The sequence below is a fragment of the Emys orbicularis genome, chromosome 17 (genome assembly GCF_028017835.1).
Source record: "Emys orbicularis isolate rEmyOrb1 chromosome 17, rEmyOrb1.hap1, whole genome shotgun sequence".
Classification (NCBI taxonomy): domain Eukaryota; kingdom Metazoa; phylum Chordata; order Testudines; family Emydidae; genus Emys; species Emys orbicularis.
This window is the reverse complement of record NC_088699.1, coordinates 13767366-13790152: the sequence shown is the minus strand read 5'-3', so window position 1 is coordinate 13790152 and position 22787 is coordinate 13767366. Positions and strand designations below refer to the sequence as shown.

At 43.0% G+C, this 22787-nt stretch overlaps 1 protein-coding gene across 1 annotated transcript in view; it reads right to left on the bottom strand.

Annotated features, from left to right (window-relative positions):
* The window catches only part of LOC135890899 (S-adenosyl-L-methionine-dependent tRNA 4-demethylwyosine synthase TYW1-like), a 123065-nt gene that overhangs the window by 49797 nt on the left and 50481 nt on the right, over positions 1 to 22787 (bottom strand). Inside the window, exons 11-13 of the mRNA XM_065418373.1 lie at positions 19331 to 19440; positions 15397 to 15574; positions 11610 to 11745 (exon numbers count right to left, since the gene is read on the bottom strand). Of these exons, the coding sequence (XP_065274445.1) occupies positions 11610 to 11745; positions 15397 to 15574; positions 19331 to 19440 (424 nt within the window). The remainder of the gene's footprint in view (positions 1 to 11609; positions 11746 to 15396; positions 15575 to 19330; positions 19441 to 22787) is intronic.

The window sequence follows — 22787 nt, the reverse complement described above, 5'->3', positions numbered from 1 at the left end:
TAAAACAATGTTCAGTCTCTTTTAAAAGAGAAACCAGCACAGACTACTGGTGTTAGCATAGAAACATAGAAGTGTAGGGCTGAAGGGGTCATTTGCTGAGGAAGGATTAAGTATACCTAATGGATTTGCATAATGGCTTTATGCAGGATGTGTCTTTATTACAAGGGCACTTCCTAATTCAGATTTCACAGACTTTTTTTTTTTTTTTTTTTTAATGGACTAGTGAAGTTTAATTTAAAAAAAAGAATGAGACGAGATCATTTATATTGTGCCTATTGTAAAAGCATCCAATCTGATAAACATGGAGACAGCAGAGTACTCTTCTGGGAGTAATAGGGGGGAGAGACTCCATCCTGCTCACCACAGCCAGCATTCCTCTAGCCCAAGAGAAAGTTAAAAACGAACACAATAGATTTGTTTATTTACAGACATTTTTACTAAGGACCATTTGTGTGGGGGTGACTTCATCTGGAGAGAAATGGGTAAATGTGTGCAACTTCACAGTATCCAAAGCGCATGCTTTCAGCTTCAGATTCATCTGCACACTAAATGTAGAAAACGGCCCGTTCAGCGATTTTGGAGACTTTCCGTTCTCTGCCATAGAAAGATAACTAGGGCACTTGGCTCAGAGTCAGGAGATGTGAGTTCTATTCCTTGGGAAAGTCACTTTGCCACCCCATCCCTCCATTTTCCTTCCCACTCTTCAGCTATTTAACCTATACACTCCATGAGGCTGAGACGGTCTCACAGCACCCAGCACACCAGGGCCCTGATCTCAGTTGGGGCCTCTAGGTGGTGCTGTAATATGAAGAATAATAATTTGAAGTTATTTCTCCCCATGAATCCCTAACTAAGTTTCTGATTTTCCTTGCCAGATCCCATTTGGCTGGCAGATTTGCAGCCTTTGTGGAATATACTTCGGAGAGCAAAACGCTGGCTGTGAAGAAACTCCACTCCTATCCCCAGGGGGTGACTTTAGGAGCTCAACAGAGGACATGGGGCAGCTCAGAAGCTAGAAAAGCTATGACAATGCTGTGACCCTAACATCCCAATGCAAGCGGGCAAGGTGCACATTGGAATCTGGTAGTGATTTTCACCTGGCCTGCCCTGACCAGTCCACTGATGTCATAACCTGTATCTAAAAGGTGTCAGGTAAAACATCAATAGAAAGCTAACCACATACAGCTCATTCATATTATTGTGATATATATTTACAGAGGACAAATTCAAAATTTACAAACATGTTGGAAATTATGTTATCAAAGTGTGTCTGCCAGCCAGGACAAAAGTTATCCCATCCTGGAAGGCATCGCCAAGGTACATTAAAACAGACGTTCTCAACCTTTTTCTTTCTGAAGCCCCCACTCCCCCGCAACATGCAATAAAAACTCCACGCCCCACCTGTGCCACAACAACTGCTTTTCTGCATATGAAAGTCAGGGCTGGAATTAGAGGGTAGCAACCAGGGCAATTCGCCGGGGTCCCACGCCACAGGATCCCCCAAAGCTAAGTTGCTCAGGCTTCGGCTTTAGCCCCAGGTGGCGGGGCTTGGGGCCCCGGGCTACAGCCCCATATAGCGGGGGTTTGGCTTTCTGCCCTAGGCCCCAGTGAGTCTAACATCAGTCCTGCTTGTCAGGCCCCCTGAAAACTGCACGTGGCCCCCAGAGGGCCCCTGGTTGAGAACTGCTGCATTAAGAGACAACGGGAATGCAAATTACATAGAAGGTACACAGGACCATCAAGACACCAGGGGGAGGAGATTGCAGAAAACAGATCAATTTGCATTTTAGCAAACACCAGTGGGGGAAGAAGCAGCATGAAACTTCCTTCACCAGGAGACTCCACGTCACCAGTTTGAATGAACTTTATTTTGGGGGGTAACCTTCAGAAGAAACCATTTCAAAGCTTCATTGGACTATAAAAAGGGAGAGGCAAAGAACCCCAAGTTATCTTTCACCTCAGACAACAAAGGAACTGAGCCCTTTGGACTTTGTGGGAGATCCTGACCAGAGGGCTTGGTCAGCATCTTGCTGGTAGGAGTATCGGTAAGGAAACTGCCTTGAACAAAGCCTGTAGCTTGTTGTGTTCAAGTCTTTGCTTCTAGAAAGTCCTTTTCACTTTCACTTGCTTGTACCCATTTCCAACTCTATCCTTTGTATCTGAACTCACTTGAAATCCTATCTCCTTTTGTTAATAAACTTGTTTTACTTTTAATCTAAACCAACCCAGTGCTGTGTTTGATTTAAAGTGAATGTTAACTCCAGTTAAGGTGGCAAGCTGCTGGGTATTGTGCCTTTAAAGGAACAATTACCCTTAATCTCTCTCTCAATGGACAGGGCTGGACATTGCAGAGCACATGATTTTGGGAAAAATTCAGGCCTGGGAGTGTGTTGGGGTCATCTTGCCAGATGTCACCAGAGCATGGCTGAGGTGTCACAAACAAGCTGCTGGAACCAGAATTGCTGAGTCAGAGATGTTTAACTCATGGACACTCAGTGCAGGATTGGATGCTGGCTGGGAGCATCCAGACAAAAGAACCACAGTAGAAGAGCATTTGGAGGCACTCAGGGTTACAGGGCAGGCAGTGACAACCCCTCACCCCAGAATGTGACAAATACAAATTAGTAATAAATATTATTATTAGGAAGAGGTGATGAAGAGTAACTCTACAAAGTTACCAGTTGGTAGCTCAATGAGTAGAAGGGACTTAAAAAAAAAACCAAACAGGATTGTATGCATCACCACTAGGATTTCCTGAAATTAAACAAATGCAAAATAAAAAAATGCTTACAGGTTTTTTTTTTCAGATTTTGAAACAAAATAATTAGCATTAGAGAGTGGTATGCATTTCCTAAAGCTTTGTACCAATATTAAGGCAATGGCTTTTAAAACCCTGACACTTTTTTTCATTGCACGGCATGAAAAATTAAACTGCAGAACCCATAGCTTGAAAAATTAGTGGGATTCAAAAGAAGGATGTGACATTTATATGAATAAAGAAAACATCCAGTGATTTATTACACATGATTTTAGAAATGTGTTTTTTACAGGGAGTAATAAACCCTCATGCTTCAGGCCCTACGCTGATAACAGCTCACAGTGGTTAAGGAGAAATTTTTGCTGTGGTCAGGTACCGCCATGACGTATCCTCTGAAGCATCAGATACTGGTCACTGTCAGAAAAAGGACCACTGGTCTGACCCATTCTGATAATTACTATCTTCCCATTATAATGTTCAATTAACTGTAATATGGTAGAGGGCTTTACAAAAATCATGACCACCACAGAAATCTCTCTTCAGCATGTTTTCAGTCTCACAAGGCAGTTTATCTTTCATTCCATGTTCCACAACCACCAGTTTACTTTGATGTGCATCTAACGCGGTACATTTCTGATGATTATCATATGAAATTTAGTAAATTCCCATAGTTTCTTGTACTTAAACAGAAGTGCAAGATTATGCAGGCAATTAGGTGAGAAAACAGTGATGGAAAGATTGATCAAAATACATCTGTCCTTTCAGATTTACTGTACTTTACATGGTCCTTACATCAAAAATCAATGGTATTAATGCTAGTCATAAAATTGACTGCCACACTATTCCCTTTCCGTATTGCTGACCATTAATCAGAGCAGCTGAACAAACCCATTAAATTGAAACATAGTGACAAGCCTTAATGTAAAAACAAAAAAAATTACCTTTAACTGGCAATTAGTTTACAGCCTTTGGTCAATCTCTAATTAAGAGATTTCAGTTCCAAGCCGACTCCACTCTGCTCAAGGTAGTTAAGCTTTCATGAGGAGGAATCTCCAATTTTAATTTTTTGAAAAACAATTCTTCAGTGTAGCAGCTTCAGAAAGGGCTCTGAAGATCGCTGCAGGGCGAGCCGTCCAGTCCTTAGAGTGGCAAACTGAATGGGAGTTTTGTCCAAGGAAGAAATGCAGGCTCTGGCCCTAAAGCTCACATCCTACATCATCAACTAGACTACGGATGGCCTGCCCTGGCTGCCCGCAGAAGCTGCTAGTTACTAAAGCTGATGGGTGTGGCTGGAGAAGTCAAAGGTACCCTTCGTATAGCCATGCAGGGATCTGAATGCTGTCCAGTAAGCAACTGCATGACAAAGCTAGGAACAGCTTTGGTCTCGTGTCCTGCTAGGTGGATGTACAGTTATAATAAAGGAACTGTTTAAGGTACATACTCCTTGCACTCATGCAAAGACCCCACACATGGCACTCTCTTTGCAGCGTTAAGGCCTTAGTTACTATAGGCTGCAAGAAAAAGAACCCCGCTCAAGCAAATTGGCACTCAGCTCACTCACAATATGGCGACCCCAACAAAAGTGAAAGTTTAGGGCCAGATTCTGCTCTCATTTGCACTGGTATGATCTAGAATAATGCCACCAACCTGAATCTGAACACCAAAACCTGGCCCTTTCTCTTTGGAATGCAGTGTGCTGTGGTAAATCCTTTCTAGACAAGTAGAAGCAATTAGCCAAAAACTGTCCTTGGCCGCTCAGGCATAATTAAGAGCACAATTTAGCTCTATATGGAAGTCACAATTACAACCCAAACAGCCTACCACATGGACCAAAGACTGCATTTTCAGCCTTGCTGTGGATTTCTCTTATTCTAGTAAGAGCCATCTTACTATTCCATTTTTCTTGGGTGTGGAAGGATCCATGTTTCTTTCTTTCCCTCTGTTTTCGATATGCATTAGCACACCAGTATCTATATTCTTCACAGTACTGAATTTCTCAGTTTTGTTTGTGGTGCTTTTGCATCAGTTTTACATTCGTTCTCATTGAAATGGAAATGGAAATCACCCTTGGAAATGTCAACTCCTCTTCTTTCACGAAATGTCAAATAAAAAAAATTCAATGGACGAAATAAATACTCCCTTATAAATCACCAAGTTAGAGCTTCTTGGTATTTGTTTAAAGACAACAGAAATGTCTAACAGTTAAAAGAGGTTACACATCATTTAACAGATGGGAACATTATGCAACACCTTGAAAACTTGTACAGAACCAGTACAAGTCTACACAGCATTTGGGCCAGCACCATTCTAAATAAAATGAGATTTAATTCTCCTTTACTTAGCTGCCACAACCAGTGATTAGTCCCCATCTTTCCCCTGCAAGAGTTCCAACGAATACATATATACACAGAACCTTTTCAGCTAAAGATTTCCAAGTGCTTTTCAAAAGTCAGTATTAGCAGCCCCGTTTTACAGATAAAGAATAAAGAAGTTAAGGGACTTGCCCAAGGTCACCCAACATGTCAGGGTCAGAACAGAACTCTGGCTTCCCAAGTCAACCCAGTGGAAGGACAGAGAATGCTCTCTTTTGGGTATTTGCCATATCATCAACTCTCAAGAGCAGCATGGTCTAGTGCAGGGGTTGGCAACGTTCGGCACGCGGCTCGCCAGGGTAAGCACCCTCGCGGGCCGGGCCAGTTTATTTACCTGCTGACGCGGCAGGTTCGGCCGATCGGCCCCCACTCACCGCGGTTCGCCGTCCCGGGCCAATGGGGGCGGCGGGAAGCTGCGGCCAGCACATCCCTCGGCCCGCGCCGCTTCCCGCCGCCCCCATTGGCCCGGGACGGCGAACCGCGGCGAGTGGGGGCCGCAATCGGCCGAACCTGCCGCGTCAGCAGGTAAATAAACTGGCCCGGCCCGCTAGGGTGCTTACCCTGGCGAGCTGCGTGCCAAACGTTGCCGACCCCTGGTCTAGTGGATTGGGACTAAACAGAGCTGGATTCTATTCCCAGTTCTGGCACCGAATTGCTGGGTGACCTTGGGCAAGTCACTTCACCTCAGTTTGCTCATCTATAAAATAGGGAAGATGATGCTTACCTCCTCTGTAAAGCGCTTTGAGAGCTACAGCTGAAAAACGCTATATAAGAGATAGGAATTAACTCCTGCAGAGGAAAAAATTGAAGTCTGACACCAGGTAAGCAAAACTGGAACTGATCCTTAACCAGTCTTTTAAAATGTAATCATTTGTAATTTCAGGTCTCCAGGTATCCCAGTAGAGACCAGTGATGTGGAATATTAAACAGGTTTGATTTTGCAATGTATTATTTACAAACTTCTTCGTTCCCTTTTCCTTTCTACAAGAGATATTAGAAGGGTTAGAAAAGGCTAAGTAAGTGTTTATTCTTTCCAAGTCCAGATATTTTTGTTCCAGATTCATTCAGGTTATACTCCTCGGTAGGCCATGCTGAAAGAGGGCAAAGTATTTCAGGGAGTATCACTTAACATAAAACATTGTACCTTTATAAAACTTTCATCATGTTCCAATTCACAATGATTACACCAATAAATCTTGTCAACAAAATCATTAAAACTAACAAACAGCTCGTGGAGAAGAGATGGTTTACTGTGCATGAGAGGCAGATTTTTCTAAATTTATAGTGACACAAAATTGATTACTGATTTCAACATCTGTTGCAAATTTTGCATTTTACAGTCTCCTTAAAAAAATAAATCTTGATTCAGAAACAAAGACCAGTCTCTTCAAACTGACGAACAGAGATTTCTCCCCTCAACCACACAAAATAATCTCCACACAAACCAAAATCTGTTGCAAGCATAAAGGCTATAATTATTGGCATATACTGTATAATGTAATAGAGCATTAGCACCAAACACAACTAAGATTCAACTCCCAGAGTATACGAATTTACAAACATCATGTGTAAACACACAGAACCAAAGAGTAAGTTGCAGTAAGAATCACATTAAAAAGAAGAGTTAAGTAAACAGGACCAGACACAAGCTTGCATAATTTTGAAATCTAGATGCAGGCATCTCCATATACACTCAGATATCTATGAGGAATTACATAGAAGTGATGTCATAAATAGAGTCAGAAAGTGGTAAACTGATGTATAATTGCCGCTTCACATTTTGAGGCCCTGATCCTGCAAATGGGTCTGCAAACACCATCCCTTAAGGTGACTCCATGCATGGAGTACAGATCTACGTGTGTGTATCGCTTGGCAGGATCGGGGAGTATGGCACTGCAGTTAAGGGTCTGGCTGTTCAATAGGTGAAGTCCCCAGTTAAGCAGAGTTAAGAACCTTCTTTCATGCTGAAGATGAGGAACTTCTGCAGCACTGCATCTGCAAAGAGTCATTACCCTTTTCCCAATGAAATTTCAATTAACTTGAAGAAAGGAAAAGATCTAAAACTTAGGATCCAAATCCCACAAAAAGATACAATTCAGAATGAACTCTGGAAAGGCTCACTAGGGAGGTCCTTAGCTTGTGTGACCCTTTTTTAAGGGCAGGATAATGTCCTGCTCTGTCATCAATTCTTGCAGGGCCATAATGCTATATTAACCTAGGGTTTGGGCTCCCTCGCCCCAACGTTCTAATCTGTTTAAGAGAACATTGGCACCTGCACTCTGAAAGTTAAAACAGTGCAATAATGCCTACTTGGTGTCTGGCAGCACAGCAAGTACTTTGAGGTACAGTGTACTGAGCAGATTGGAAAGGATTTATGATGATTAAGTCAAGGAGACGGAGAAGTAAGAGGTACCTAGGGGGCACCTAAAGATGACAAAGAGGTGGCACCATGCGGAGGCGGAAAAGAACTCTGCAGAATGCGCCAAGCTCACAAAATTGACTTTTTCCTATACTCTGGTATTCATCAGCTCCATGAATTTCCTTTATGAGTGAGCAAACAGTTCCCTGCTTAAAAATTAGTTGAACTAATTTCTCAAAGAAAAATATACGTGTGCGCACAGGTACCACAGGGTAATGATGGATCCCAAATGCAGATCTTAACACTCTGCTGACACCTACTTCAACTTTTCTCCAAGATAATTTTACAGCTTCTGTTGTACAACTATGTAAGTCACTTACCATAAAATATAATTTATCCGATTTTAAAGGGAGTACATTTTTATGCCATTTTTCAGCCCCAAAGCAGCTGACCAACTATGAGCCAAATTATTTTTGGGGTCCCCACACAAGGTCGCTCCACCCCTTGTACTAACCGCCACACCCTCTTTTTATTAAACGTGTCACCGGATTTGTACTGTCCATGCAGCACAGACAGGTCCTTAATTTTCAACAGCTGTCATCGTAAAGAACCTCACTCAGTAGAATTCATGGAAATCAAGTCTATAGAATCATAGTTTTTAAAGGCCAAAAGGGGCCATTACATTATCTAGTCTGACTGTGTAACACAGGCCAATGGAATGTCACCCAACTGCTCCTGTACTGAGCCCAAAACCCTCGGTTTGGCTAAAGCATCTCTTCCAGAAAGGTATTCAAACTTGAGCTAAAGACTTCAAGAGATAGAGGATCCACGACTTCCCTCAGTAGTTTGTTCCAGTAGTTCACGACCCTCACTGTTAAAAGCATCAGCTTTATTTCTAATTTTAATCTGTCTGGCTTTACCTTCCAGCCACCGGTTCTTATTATTTCTTTCACCACTACACTGAAAAAACCCTTTAGTACCAGTCATTTTCTCCCCAGGAAGGTACTTGTCAACTGTAAATTAAGTCAGCCCTTCATCTTTTTGATCAGCTAAAGTCATCTGCTTTGGAAGGATGAAGGGGTGAGTGAGCTCTGCTGGGTATTTCAGACATGAAGCTTGGAAGAAGCACATTTTAAATTAGATGTAAGGTTAATCACTCAGTTGACACCTGTCCCTTACTTTTCATTGATAAACAGTGCTTAAGACATGTTCAGAATATACATTTAGATCTAAAACAAATAAAGCTTTCTGAGTACCCACCAGCTACCTAACACTAAATCACACAGATCTCTCAGAAAGCGTATCTCAGAATGGAAAATTCATCATAAAGAGCACTGCAATAAAGATTACTTTGGAGAGAGCAAGACTTACGCCTGAAAACAGCTTCTCCGCATCAGCTGGAAGATACACTGTTGCTTGCACTGGAAAGTGATATCCTGATAAGAGATGGTCAGAGATTTTCTGAGGAAACTTTATTCCGAAAACACCAGGTCATTGAACCACAAATTTCTCATGAAAGCAAGACTGGTTTAACGAACTAGGGGTGAAACCCTGCCCCGCTAGGGTTCTGATGAAATCCTGCCATGCCACACAGTCTGCCCTGGAGCTAGAGACCCCAGGCGCCTAGGGTTTGCAGCTCCAGGACAGTCCCACCATGCCAGGATTTCCAGGATCTCTGCTGTGGAGCCAGGACTCTCAGCACCACAGCAGGGAGCCTGCAAGAGCTGGGATCCTGGAAGTCCTGGGACGATCTCCCCGGGTCTGCGACTCCAGACAGCTTTCCCCAGAGCTGGAGACCCCAGGGCTCCCAGACTACCTGGCTCTCCAAGATGCCAGGCTGGGACTGACTCTCATACTTACAGTACCAACCACAATAGAGCCCTGCTCTTGTCTGGGCCCTCTGTGTGCTACTGTGATACAAGCAACCAACCACAGGCAGGATGAGGGAGAGCAAGAATACAGGAACAACTCTTGCCAAACAAACAAGGTTGTAGCAAGCACAGGAAGACATTTTATGTCAGTTTTTAGAAGCCTTTTATTTTCTGACAGCACAGGGGATGAAAACCCACTATAAACTCTTAATAACAATGACCTTATATCAACTACAATATCATCCTGTCTGTGTCTTGGAGGAATTATGTAAGACACGACAGCTGAATGCATCGTGCAAAACTGAGGACTTGTGTTCTGTTTCCTGATAAATAGCACTGCTTTTCTCAACACAATGCATCGTCGCTTCCCTATCCCAACATCCATATTGTAGTATGAACCGTATACCTTGAGATCATCAGAAGCAGTATCAGCTTTCCCCACACTTAATTCATCAGAGTCCTATGAAACAGTGCTTAATCTCTGACTTGGTCACTAAAGCATGCACACCGAGGAGAAAACTTGGAAGGTTCTCCTTCTTAATAAATCACTTCAGGAGTTTCTAGACACCCCCTATAACCACAGCCATGTGTAAAATTACAAAATCATCTAAAAATATACAAGCTTCCTAGGGGATTTTGACATTTGCATATTTTTGCCCTGGTATTATGCGAATCAGACCCCATTGCTGATCAAGGATATCATCAACCTTGGCTGCTATTAAGAGGGTGCTGTGTTGTCAGTGTTATAAGAGCACCCAAATCTGTCTTTGAAGGGGAAAAAATGCAGCTATCAGCATGGCTTTTTTTCCCCTTCCTCTTCACCTTGACCAAAAGTATTTTTAGCTCTATGGATATAACTGCCAATATGTTCCTCACAAAAAATGAAGGTGGAAAGATTCTGACAACAGGCAGGAATTCAGCAGTGAATGTACCTTATATAACCAAGGTCAAGAGAGAGATTCTACTAGCCAAAGTCAGATTTCCTAATATATCAAAATGTCCCCCTTTTTTGTTTGGTTGGTTTTGTTTCCTTTTGGGTTAATCGAGTTTGGGCCTCCCCAAGCCAAATCCTGATCCCATTAAAGTTAATGGAAATTTTGCCCCTGACTTTGCTGAAGCCAGGATTCCGCTCTGAGTTTACAAAGATGATCCTGTACACGGACACTCAACACAAGTACCTTTACCCGTGCGAGTACTGCCAGCAAGTGAAACCGGTGTATCCACGTGAAAAAACTAATTGCATGCATTTGCAGGACCAAGCCTTCGGGCAGTTCCATTGAAGTTAATGGGTCTATTCATGTAAGTAAATCTGGCAGAAACAGGCCTAATATTTGTAGTCTCAGAACATAGCAAAGCTTATTATATACACTAAATAGCATCTCCCATCTGCTCAGTCTCACAGGCAGCATGTAAAGTTGTGCCAGAAATATGAATAAAAGCTTTTTTTCAGAGTGCTGCAATAGTAAAGACAAGAGAAAACATGTACACAAAACACCTATCTTGTTAATTCACACAGTGCCCAAATCAGATCAGTAGAGCTCTCTCAGATAGATGGAAAACGATAAAGATTGTGGCCTAAACTCACAGCTGGTATAAGCAGGTCTTAAGCCTGCAGTGAATTTGGCCCAGTGTTCAACTGCCTTATGCAGTACAGAAAGAAAGTTACAACCTGGAAATATCAGAAAGAGGCAGCATCCTTACATTGCCCAAGTATATACAGCCACTATCTTTGGCCCCAATCCTGCAAACAAACATTTACACGTACGCTTATTTTTACACATCAGTAGTCCCATTGCAGCCAATGTGGAAGTGTTCACAAGACAGGGGCTTTGCTGAGATCCTGGTGAAAGCTTTGGAAACGAAAGTTAGCTATCACATGTGCTTTCATGCCCTCTTCTGGGCTTCCTACCTTTCTCTAACTGCCTCATTTTGGCTGCGAGCTGTTTCGGCAGGGACTACCTCCATTTTGGACAGGAAAATAAATATACGATTCTCTTCCTGACACACATCCTAGCTCTCGTCTCCTGAAATTTATTCCCATATAAAAAAACCCCAAAGTCCTTTGTTAGCTTTGAGTTCGGATTGCTAGACTGCTTATCCTAACGCCACAAACTGTACAGAGCACAGAAATAAAGCTCTTCATTTCAGCATCCCATTTCCTTCAAGCCCCACAACCTCCCCCCGCCTTCCTGAGCGGAAAATGGGCAGAAAGGGGAAAAAGTTAACAAAAACTATTCTTAACTTGGTACCTTTTCAGCCAAGGCCTTTAAACTGTCTAGAAACCTTTGCCAGAAATCCTTGAAGAGGGGACGGTCAATTTTCTTCAGGCTTTCTTTGGTGCTAGCATCCACGCTGACATACAGCTGCGTTACTGGCTCAAGGTTCCTTGTCAATAAAAAGGAGAGGAGAATCATTATTTTCAGACATTATAGCTAACTGAATTTATGCTTTTTTACAGAAGCATCCATAAGACATAACATTGCAGATCAAATAACTATGCTGGATTCTGCTCTGTTCCCAAAAGCAAAAGCAGTAATGTAATATTTACAGCATACTCTCTCAAAGTTCAGCAGTGCATCTTTAGCAAATGGCTGGGGTTTCTAATAGCGACAGAAAATAGTCTTTCACCACATAATGTGCCACAAAGCAAGGAACACCACATACTAACCACTCGCAGAAGGGTGAAACCCAGTGATAGTTCAACGATCCAATCCTCACTGAACAGCATATTCATCCAGGTAGAACACTAATTAAGAACCTTCCCAAGCGGCCTGTGATCAAAGGAGCCTGTGGTCTCAACAGAAGCATTTAAAAGCTTCACTTCCTATTAGAGCATCTGCGGGCAAAGTGCCCTAAAATGCAACCTGTCCTATAGGAAGGCAGCCCTATTCAACAGAAATGCAGTGCTGCTCAATGGAGTTCACCCGGCAGAGTGGGACATCTCTGAGCTGGGCAGGTGGAACTTTAAGGCTCCAAAACTGTAGCCAAACACAAACGGGCATTTTGCAACAAAAGAAGTATAAAAGTGGCTTTAGAAATGTGCTCCTGGTACTTTGTAGAGGACCTTATTTCATGGGACCCGCCCAAAATTTTGCGCTGAATCCTTTTCAACTAGCACTACTGTAAGCATGCTTGGGGCCAGAGACCTACTATAATATGAGACATTGATTCCAAAGCATATCCTTAGTTTATAATTTCCTCCCCACACTTTAATAGCCCAGGCTCCCAAGTTCCAACATTTTGAGGACTGTTCCTCTGGTGCAAAAAGTGTGGGATACAGCTCCCACAAGGACATCAATGCCTTTGTCTAGTTGACTAAAGAGGTCATTACAGCAATCCCAGCCTGCATCAGTCTAAGTGGAAAGGGCTGCAGCTTGGATTTCTGCAGGAAAGCATATTATGCTATAGCTCTTTTATAACTGAAGACATTACGCTGTTTACAAGTGTAATCTCCTGGTGAATGTGTGTTACAGGTCCCCTCTAAGCTGATCCACAGAGGACAGGAGTTGTCACAGCCCCCAGTTAAAACACACATTCACCAGTGGGTTAACACAAGCACTACGTAAGCGACTTCTAAAAGCTTAAACCTATTCCATGAGCCTGTGACTGATTTCATCCATGCTGGAACCCCAAGGCTAGCAAGTGTGATGCAGACACAGATAACTGGGGATGCAAAGAGCAGAATAAATAACACTGTATTCTGCTATGCAAGGAATAATGAACAAAGAGTAACAAGCTGAGAGAATCAGACTTAGCAAGCTCCTTAAAAGCAAGAGAAATAGACAAAGTAAATTAATTTTTATACCCTTTTGTCTCTTCTGGAGGGCTGGTGACATTTGTCAAACACTGGGCAAAAACACTCTACCACAATGCCTTCTAGACGAAGTGACAGCTTCAAAATTTTATCGCACAGCTCTATGGGTCTTAACTCAATATCTTAGGAAATTAAGGAAGAGCCTTCCACAAATGCTGCCTGTGAAGGCTACTAATGAGCAGGCTACAACTCCAGTCTGATCTGGTGCTTTAAAAAAATAATCCTTCATACAGCTGTCAATCACTCCTGCTTTAAAAAAACATGAAGGTAAAAACTAAAAGTGACAAGAATTGCCTGGAATGAGACCAGAGCTGAGCTGTCAATGGTCAGAAAATCCAATTACTCGACATGAACTTGCAAAGTACCCAAGCATATTCCTCCTCTCCAGATTCAGACAAGAACAGATCATTAATGGGAAACAAATCTAACATTTTAGATTAAGAACCGTTTTACTAGTGAGCATGCTCTGAACTGACAGTCCAAGTGGCAATCACCTAAATGGCCAAGTGTTCCAGGTATCAAGGGATTGAAATATTCAATTACAAAGAGTGTAGCCAGTCTTTTGCATGTTACATTTTCCTAATAAAATAATATATTATTATTAAGGTATCACTGAAGACAGAGCTAGTCACTTTCAGAATGGTAACTGGAAAAGTTCCTCTTCTCCAAGGAACCAAAGCATACCCCATCCCCAGCAGCTGCAGGCAGCCAGCAGAATTACACCTCTACCCCGATATAACGCGACCCGATATAACACGAATTCGAATATAATGCGGTAAAGCGGTGCTCCGGGGGGCGGGGCTGCGCACTCCAGTGGATCAAAGCAAGTTCTATATAACGCGGTTTCACCTATAATGCGGTAAGATTTTTTGGCTCCCGAGGACAGCGTTATATCGGGGTAGAGGTGTAGAAGTTATACCACAGAAGGATGGGGACATTTTGCTAGTTGGGCTCAATGGACATGCTGATGAGAGAGCCAAACTAGAATTTTATCACTAAAAAAAAAAAAAAAAAAAAAAGACATCAGTTTCAAAGAAATATATTTTCAAAAATAGTGTTGGCTCTCTTTTTAAATTCAATGTTTAGTTTCTAGAAAGAGCAGTTTCTGTCTATCAGGCACATAATACAGGGTTTGAAAAGTAACTTGATTACACAATTACCCACTCATTTGGAATGGCTTTGGAGTACCTAATTACTCACTCCAAAAAATGTGCAGTTTTCCCCCTCCACTCCCCACATTCAGACCAAAAAAGGGAGCCAGAGAGGAAGCCAAAATATCAGCGATTGCTGATGTGTAAGTTATTCTTTTGCAACAAATGGAATGTCCTGTTCACCTGGAATTAGAGATTGTGGGAAACATAACACAAAGCCATTGCTGCTGTACCTCCATTGCCACTGCTAGCATTCCACCAGAGAAGAATTTGGGTCTATGCTGTTAACTAATGCCTTTCGGAGTACTCCCCCCCCCCCCCCCCCCCCCGCAGTTGTGGGAGCTGAAGACAAGGTCTGAGCATTAGCAGCGAGTTTTTCAGTGCTGTACGGATTTTTGGTTAAAAAGGGGTCAAGCACTCTCAAAAGAGACAAATAATACTTTGCATTCACCCAGGACCTTTAATCGAAGTATCTGAAAATGCTTTACAAATATTAAATTTCACAGCTCCCTCTGCGAGGTTAGATAAAAATGACTAATTACCTTTTGCAGGTGGGAATATTGAGAGAAGAAGTGAGTGACTTGCCCAAGGTCACAAGGAAGCGAGTGAGTGAACTGGGAATAGAACTCATGAGCTTTAATTTGTGCCCCGTCTATTAGAAACACTCCCTTCCTTTACTCAACTGCAACACCAAAAGCACAATACAATTTGCATTTCATTTGTTTTATCCTTATAGACTTTAGGTATCTCCAGAACCTTCTGGAATGGACGTTTGGTTATACTGCCTATATTTCACTTCAAAGTAATTGCACTGAATTTAAGAGGCACAGGGAAAAAAAATAAAGTAAATGTACATTGGTATGGAGAAGAGAAGGAAGAGGGAGGGAAACGAGCCCAGAGAGACTAAAACTATGACCCAGGCAGATTCTGAGCAATAATTTTAATGCAGACTGTGGCATTGTGTATTTCCACTATGATAAAGTATAAGCAAACCATACATCACCAACTCTTTAGAACAAGACAAAACCATTAAAAAAAAAAAAAAAAAAAAACACTTTGTAGGATTCTCACCTAATCTCCACAGGGAACTGTGCATTTGTAACCAGGAAGCTGGAGATGTTGTGCCGGTGCAGCAGTTTTAAGAACGTGTTGATTTCTGGGTACATAATTGGCTCTCCCACCAGAGACAGCGCACAGTGTTTCACCACCATCCCTTCTTCAAAGCGATCTACTCTCACTCCTGGCACACCTGGAAAAAAGGGAAGGGGGGGGGGAGAAAAAGAGTGCTGTGGGGAAAGAATTTACAGAATAATTCATGCAAAACCTACATGCACAGCAATCTTGAATATTCATTGGAAACTGGGAAGAGAGTAAAGTGCGGATGAAAATTTGCTGACCATCACAGGGAAAGAGAAGATTGGTTAATCCCGAAAAAAAAAAAAAAGCAACATTTTACCCTCCAATAACTGAACACCAATTTGTAAGCAGCCCTTCTAAATCATCTACTTGAAACAATCCACCTGTGCTGCTACTCATTTTAAGATTTTCATTGTGTCAAGATCAAGAAAACGGGACTGATGACTGACGCTACTGAGCCAGATCCGCAGCTGGTGTAAATTAACATGGCATCACTGAAGTCAATGCCCCAGCATTGCTTTGCACCAACGGAGGACTCAGCTCACTGTGTATACAATGAACCTATATAAACAACAAAGGCAATATTTTAGTACACAGTATAGAATAGTCTCTCGCCCATATATAAGTCCTCAAAACACAAGTGAAGGAATAGGAACGAGGGAACAAAACCAAGCACCATACGCCGTTCTTTAAGAAATGAAAAAGTTATATTCCTCCTCCCTCGGAGCTGAAAGTAGTTTGTGCATTTCACATGAAAACAAAGGCCCACATTTCATTTAACACAGCAACAATATTCCATTGCAAATCAGTATCAGTCACCAATACCATCTGGTTTAAGACATTTCCTAAGAGACAAAAGGCCTATTAACACACAAACACTGCTTCATCCCTGAGTTGCAAGGACCACTTCCAAGTGAGAAGGTAGAAACAATAAGGCTACCAACTGTAGCGATCCCATGGAACAGTCATCAGATGTAAGTGCTTTTAGCTCCTAATAACATGAGCCAGATTCATGCTAGCGATCTGGGAATGAAGAGCGCTCTATCCCATCCATTACCAGCTCCCTGAGCTTCTGCGTCTGCACGTGAACTCATTTCACTAGGAATAAGAGACAAGCCAATTCAAATTTCTATTCTGAAGATGTCACTTTATATTGCCCTGAGGTGCCTTGATGCATTTGAATAATATACTAAGCATTTTAAAAGAGTTATGGCTTCGTAGTCCTCAACTCACCTCATGTTGCCTAGACACTGCAGCTCAAATGGTACAGAAAATTACCCACTAGACTGCAACATCAAGGTAAAAAAAGGTGTTCTGAGGATACAGCCTCAACCTTAAATAGAGAAGTTGGTCTGTGAACAGAATCAGGAAGTACACCTCTACCCCGATATAACGCTGTCCACGGGAGCCAAAAAATCTAACCCCGTTATATCAAACTTGCTTTGATCCGCTGAAGCGCACAGCCCCCGGAGCGCTGCTTTACCGCATTATATCTGAATTTGTTATATCAGGTCGCGTTATATCGGGGTAGAGGTGTATAGTGCGTTTAAAATGAGTTAGATTTAGTCCTGAGCCCGTGACAGCTTTAGTATCTACTCGCTTGGGACCCTGCAGGACTAGAAATGGGAATTTTACCCCACTGGAAAGGAAAATCGCAGCTTTACAATGGGACAAACAGCACTTTCTTCTAGTTCTGGAAGGGGCAGAGATATCAGACATTAAAGTCATGACATTTCCATGTCTCAAAGTTATTCTGGGAGGCATTTAGCTTAATTTCTCTTCCCCTATGAACCCTACGCTATTGGACAATGGTGACCAAGGCACCAGGCTTACAGGCAGAGGGAAATAAGAAATAATCCCAATAGTACATTTTTTAATTCTCTAAAATTTTCCTACAACAGTTATTGTCCAACATGGCATGCACTACATACACAATGGTGGGGTATTGAGGTTTTAGAAGCAATCATTTTGACCAGCATAAATGATATGCTAAGTCAGGGTTATTCCCAATGAGTACATGGACACGTTAAGCAGCACATGAACTCCCATACACTTAATAACTAAACATAATGACCGCATTCAACTTCCCATTTCCGGTGGCGGAGCTCACTTTCAGTTCTAAGGCGCTTACTCTTCCACCTCCTCAGCTCTTTGTGACTTTAATTTCACATATGCCTAAGCACCGCAGCTCAAGGGGCAACAGACATTATGGACCAAGCTTCACTGTTCATACTGGACCGGCATTATAGTACTGTATTAAGGATCTTGTTTAAACATATCAGAAACACGCAGATAAGTGACCTTCCCTCCCCACCTCTTACAGCACCTAGATTTTCAGGGCACACTTCGTTACAAATCCAAGACTGCAATACCAAAGGTACCTGCTTTTCTGGGTTTTTATTTATTTATTTATTATGCCTATGCAGCATGTGCCCTTGGGAAGGGCAATGGGGTTTACTAGTCACTACCTAGAAAAAGTATCCATCAAATAAATTATCCTGCCCCTGTCCCCTTCAGCAGCCAATCAATCAATAAGATCTCTCTCTATATATATATATCATTTACACAGTGGAGAATTCTGTGGCTGGAAGCTGTGTCAGGGTGGGGGTGGAGCAAGGAGAAGCACTGCCAGGACCAACCCATTCTAGCAACAACGCCACTCTGTACCCACAACCCCCTCACTTCATTCCCGCAACAAATACTAGCTCTTCTATCCCCCTACAGCCCCACAGCCCAGGCCCCACCATCCCCGGCCCTCTCCGTTAGAATCAGGCCATGAACTTCTAGTGTATGAAGATCCTAAGAAACTGTCTCGTCCAAAACAGAACAGGATTTAAATCAGCAACTTAACGAAAAAGGAAGGCAGGACCGACTTTGCTTAACTCAAGTTGGGTTTACATAAGAGAGAACACCAATGAACTAGACAGGATCACTCCATACTGTTGAAAAAAGTTTCTGCCTGTCGTGTTTCTCATCCATTGGGCGCACTCCATGCTCAGCCATGATAGACAAATGGGTTACCCAATGACATCCAAGACAAAGACTCGTCTTGTACATTTTACAGATGCTTCATTTGACTCCTGACAGAGTCATAATCTAAACTGTCAATAAGAAAGAGCTTAGTTCTAGAGTTTTCCTGTCAAATCAGCTGGCTTTTCTTGTGCACAAGTGTTGACCATGGCAAGGTAACTAATTTTCTATATCTGAAAAAGGATGTGAGCTAATGAGTAGTTCATACAGGAAACAAAGCCAAGAAGATTTCAGGTTACACATTCAGGTGGGCTGATTTCCAGAGGTGCTGAGCACCTGCAGCTCCTATTGACTCCAGTTGGAGTTCTGGGTGCCGAGTACTTCTGGGGGAATCAGACCCTCAAAGTGAATAAACCAGGTACATAAACATGAGAGAAAATGCAGCCAATACCCTGCGGAGCTCATTCCAATGAGGCTCTATGGCACTCCTTCTGCTCACGTTAATGGGCAGCTTCCATTCTTATCTCTACTTACTTTTTATACAGCAAGGTCAAGATTTGTAGTCACCCAGTCTGCCCCCACCCATTGTGGGGCCTCTGTCCACAAATCATATATCTTACTCCTGCTATCATATATGAGAAAGAGCTCCCTTCAGCTCTTTCATGGCAGCAACTAGCAGTTGAGTTCTAATGATGTAAACAAGACAAATCATCTGGGGGGAAAAACAACAATAAATAATGTGCCATAAAAATTTCATAGTTACGTACGTTTGAGGGCCCTTACTAGTCTCATGTTTCTTTTCTAGTGTTTTAGACATTTTTTGGTCCACACTTTATTAGTTCGTGTCTGTTCTGATTTCTGCTTTACAGCTTCATTAAAAGAAATAAATTTAAATTACCTTTAAATTGCTTGATCAAGCTCTGGTGGTTTTCAATGGCCTCCCGCAAGATCATTTCGGGTTGGTCCATTTTCCACCGCCATTCTGTGCCCACTGGATTTGTATGATGCCTGAAAAGAGAAATACTGGATTTTTTTATTGTGATTTATAACGCACAAGAATGAGCCCACCTGCCAATCTTTGCACCTCTGACATTATTTAAAAAACAATACAATATAACAAAAGCCAGCTACAAATCCCCAAAACAACTCCAACTCTCGCACAACCCAATAAATATATGGGACTTTTCTAACAAAGCAGCCAGCTCCATCAGCCCTCAATTCATGGGCGATGGGTGAACACGCTGTTGGGGGAGGCTAGCCCCTGGCTGCTCCCCCTCCCGTCCCCTTCTGTCCTTCCCCCCCTCCCCGTTAGAGCCTGGACCGAACATACCCTCGCGAACGCTAGCGCCCCAGTGCTGGGTGGCGGGAGCATCCCCAAACCAAGCACACCAGGTGGGTGCAGCTGGAGCGCCCTCAGCCCCTGCAAGCCCCAGCCCCGAGCCTTGTGTGCAACTGCACCAGCCTGCCTGACTCAGCCTCTCGGCCGCAGAAGAGCAGAAAGGTAACCGGAAGCAGGCAGGTGGTGGCCTGGGGGCAGAGCGTGGATGGGGCCACACCAGGCTGTTTGGGGAGGCACAGCCTTCCCCTGCCTATGCTACCCCCTGCCCATCCCTCAATTTCTCTTCTCCCCTCGCTCTTCTGCCCATCCCTCAATTTCTCTTCAAGGCAGAAAGCTGGGCCTTGCAGCACACTTTGAAGGCCACAAGCCTAACTATTCTGGACCACGGGCAAAAGTTTGTTCAGCAGCCAAGGGAACACTCTGCCTCCAACCATGCCTCTATTAAAATCAAGGGGATCCAGCTCTAGCATCTCCAATGAGTGCAGCTGTGGCAGTATGACACACTCAAGGAGGCAGGTCCCAGGCCATTTAGCCATATATTGAAGGTACAGGTGCTATCCTCAACTGACAATGAAGTGATTTGTTTCTAACACAATAGCCATACCCTTTCTGTGAATTCCAGTGTAAAATGGACAAGAGCAGACTTTGTTATTCAATATAAAAAAAGGACTGCGTAACTTGCAATAGATCAGAGATTTATGATGGATCCAGTTAATTTCCTAGATTTATTCAGGTGGGGGCTTCTCTGGTTGCTTACAAGAATTTTTGTTAAAGTATTGGATTATTGAAACCTAACAAAGTACTAGTTCTCCGCACTGAAGTAAGCAGCAAACAAAACAGTCAGTCAATCATTTGAGACGGAACTGGAGTAAGACCACAATGCAGCAGCTTGCTCAGAGTCAGGAAAGCCCACCCACCCAAAGGCACTTATATCAATGTCTCAGCAGCTGTACTCAACTGATTTGCCTGCACTGATTCCTTTTCCACAGGCCAAGCATCTGCAATTATATTTCACCCTCTCCCTTAGATTTCCAGATATACTACAAATCCATCGAAACTCAACTGTGCAAAACTCCAAAGACACGCTAACTGCCAGACAAAATAGTAGTACATCAAGCATGGTTTCCCTTTACAACAAGTGATTCATGTTGTGCAGAAACATGTGTGTTGTTACTTGGCTTGCTGGAGTCTTGAACGATGGGTAGTGATGGTGACCAAGTGTTCCAACCAGCTTTGGTCTTGTTTTTAATTTGTTTGTATTAATAATGCCAGCCTTGAGGAAAGAGCCTTGGGCTGAATGGTAGCGTGGGGCTTGAGTTTATCTTCCCCTGTTGCCAGGTGAGGCGCTGGGAGAATTCTGTCACAGGGCCTAATTCTGGATTCCTTCCACAGAGACAGTTCAATTGACTTCAAACATGAGGGTAAGCTGGACGGTTTGCAAAATATATAGCCTGGGTTTGATGCCAGCAATAAATGGTGGAAACTTAAACATGCTAACAAAAAGGTTATTTGAATGGAGAGCAGAGAATACCTTCCACAGGCCTATAGGTACAGTGGCTTCTGTGGCTGACACCTCCATTTTGTAGCAACTTCTTTATGAGGTGCTCAGTTCGGTATAAATACCTAATTAAATCCTGCCTTGTCAAGTCCAGGCAATATAGGATGGGGAATAGGTCTCACTATATATAGTGACAAAGTTCTGTCCTTGACTCCATGGGTCCTGCGTTTCCTGACGGATTTTTGCTAGCCTCAGAGGCTCACTGTGACCCTCCACATAGCCCTTCTCTCTCTAGAGGCAAGGGTCACAGTCTACTGAGCCATTTTCATCATAAGCCAGCAAGGGAGGTGGGGAGAAACAACCCTCCCTCACAGTGTCTCTGTTGTCTCCCAGTATCAGTGATTAATCAGGGAGGGGAGGGGGGAGCCCGGGCCCACCCTCTACTCCGGGCTCCAGCCCAGGGACCCTAAACTTAGCAGCTATGAAAGTTGACTTTTTGGAAATAGGGCATGTACAATTCCCTGGGCTACTTCCCCACAGCAGCCCCCACTCAATATCTTCTTCACAATTACCTCAGGGCCTCCTTCCTTGCACCTGATATGGATTCATACTACTTCATTCCTCCAACAGCACAGCTCCCTCCTATAGCTCCTGACACCCACCCCACACTGACTAACTGAGAGGCTTTTAACTAGTTCCTGCCAGTCCTTAATTGGCTTCTGGTGTCCCAATCAATCTAGCTGTCTCTCCTGCCTTCTAGAAGGATCTTAATTGGTCCCAGGTGTCTTGATTAACCTGGAGCAACTGCCATTTGGTTACCATGGTACCAGGGATTTGTTTAGCCTGGGGCTAACATACCTGTTCCTCACTACTTTACTGTAGCCATCTGGCCTTGCCCCATCACAATATATATATACACAATAGTACTCTCCACTTAGATAGTATTTTCCACGAGTGCCCTACAAAGTAAGGAGTATTATTATCCCCATTGTACAGAAGGGGAAGCTGAGGTACAGCAAAGTGAAGTAATTTGCCCAGGGTCACATAGTGAGTAAGCAATAATATCTATCCAAAAAGTCCTCTAAAACCAGGCAGTCTGGTCCAGTGGACAGGATACTGGATTGGGACTTGGCTTGTATTCGTCTCTCTGCCACTGACTTACTGGATGACCTTGGGCAAGGCACTTTACCTCTCTGCTTCAGTTTTCCCCATCTGTGAAATGGAGATGATACTTTCCTCCTTTGTATGGACAAAAAACATTTTTGAAAAGCTAGCTGGTATCATTATTGAGATACCTTTCCCTCAACATTAATTTCCCAGTCTCAACAGCATACCAGCACTGAAATCCATATTTTTCATCACTCCCACTCTTGTATCTCAAAACCATGATGTTTCATATCTCGTACCTTTTATGTCCGTGGTGTTCTCTGTGACTATAAAGCTTTTGTGATACAGTACTATGGTATCAGTAATGAATATTGTTATGAGCTGGTAAGGTATCGTTATGGGTTGAGTAAA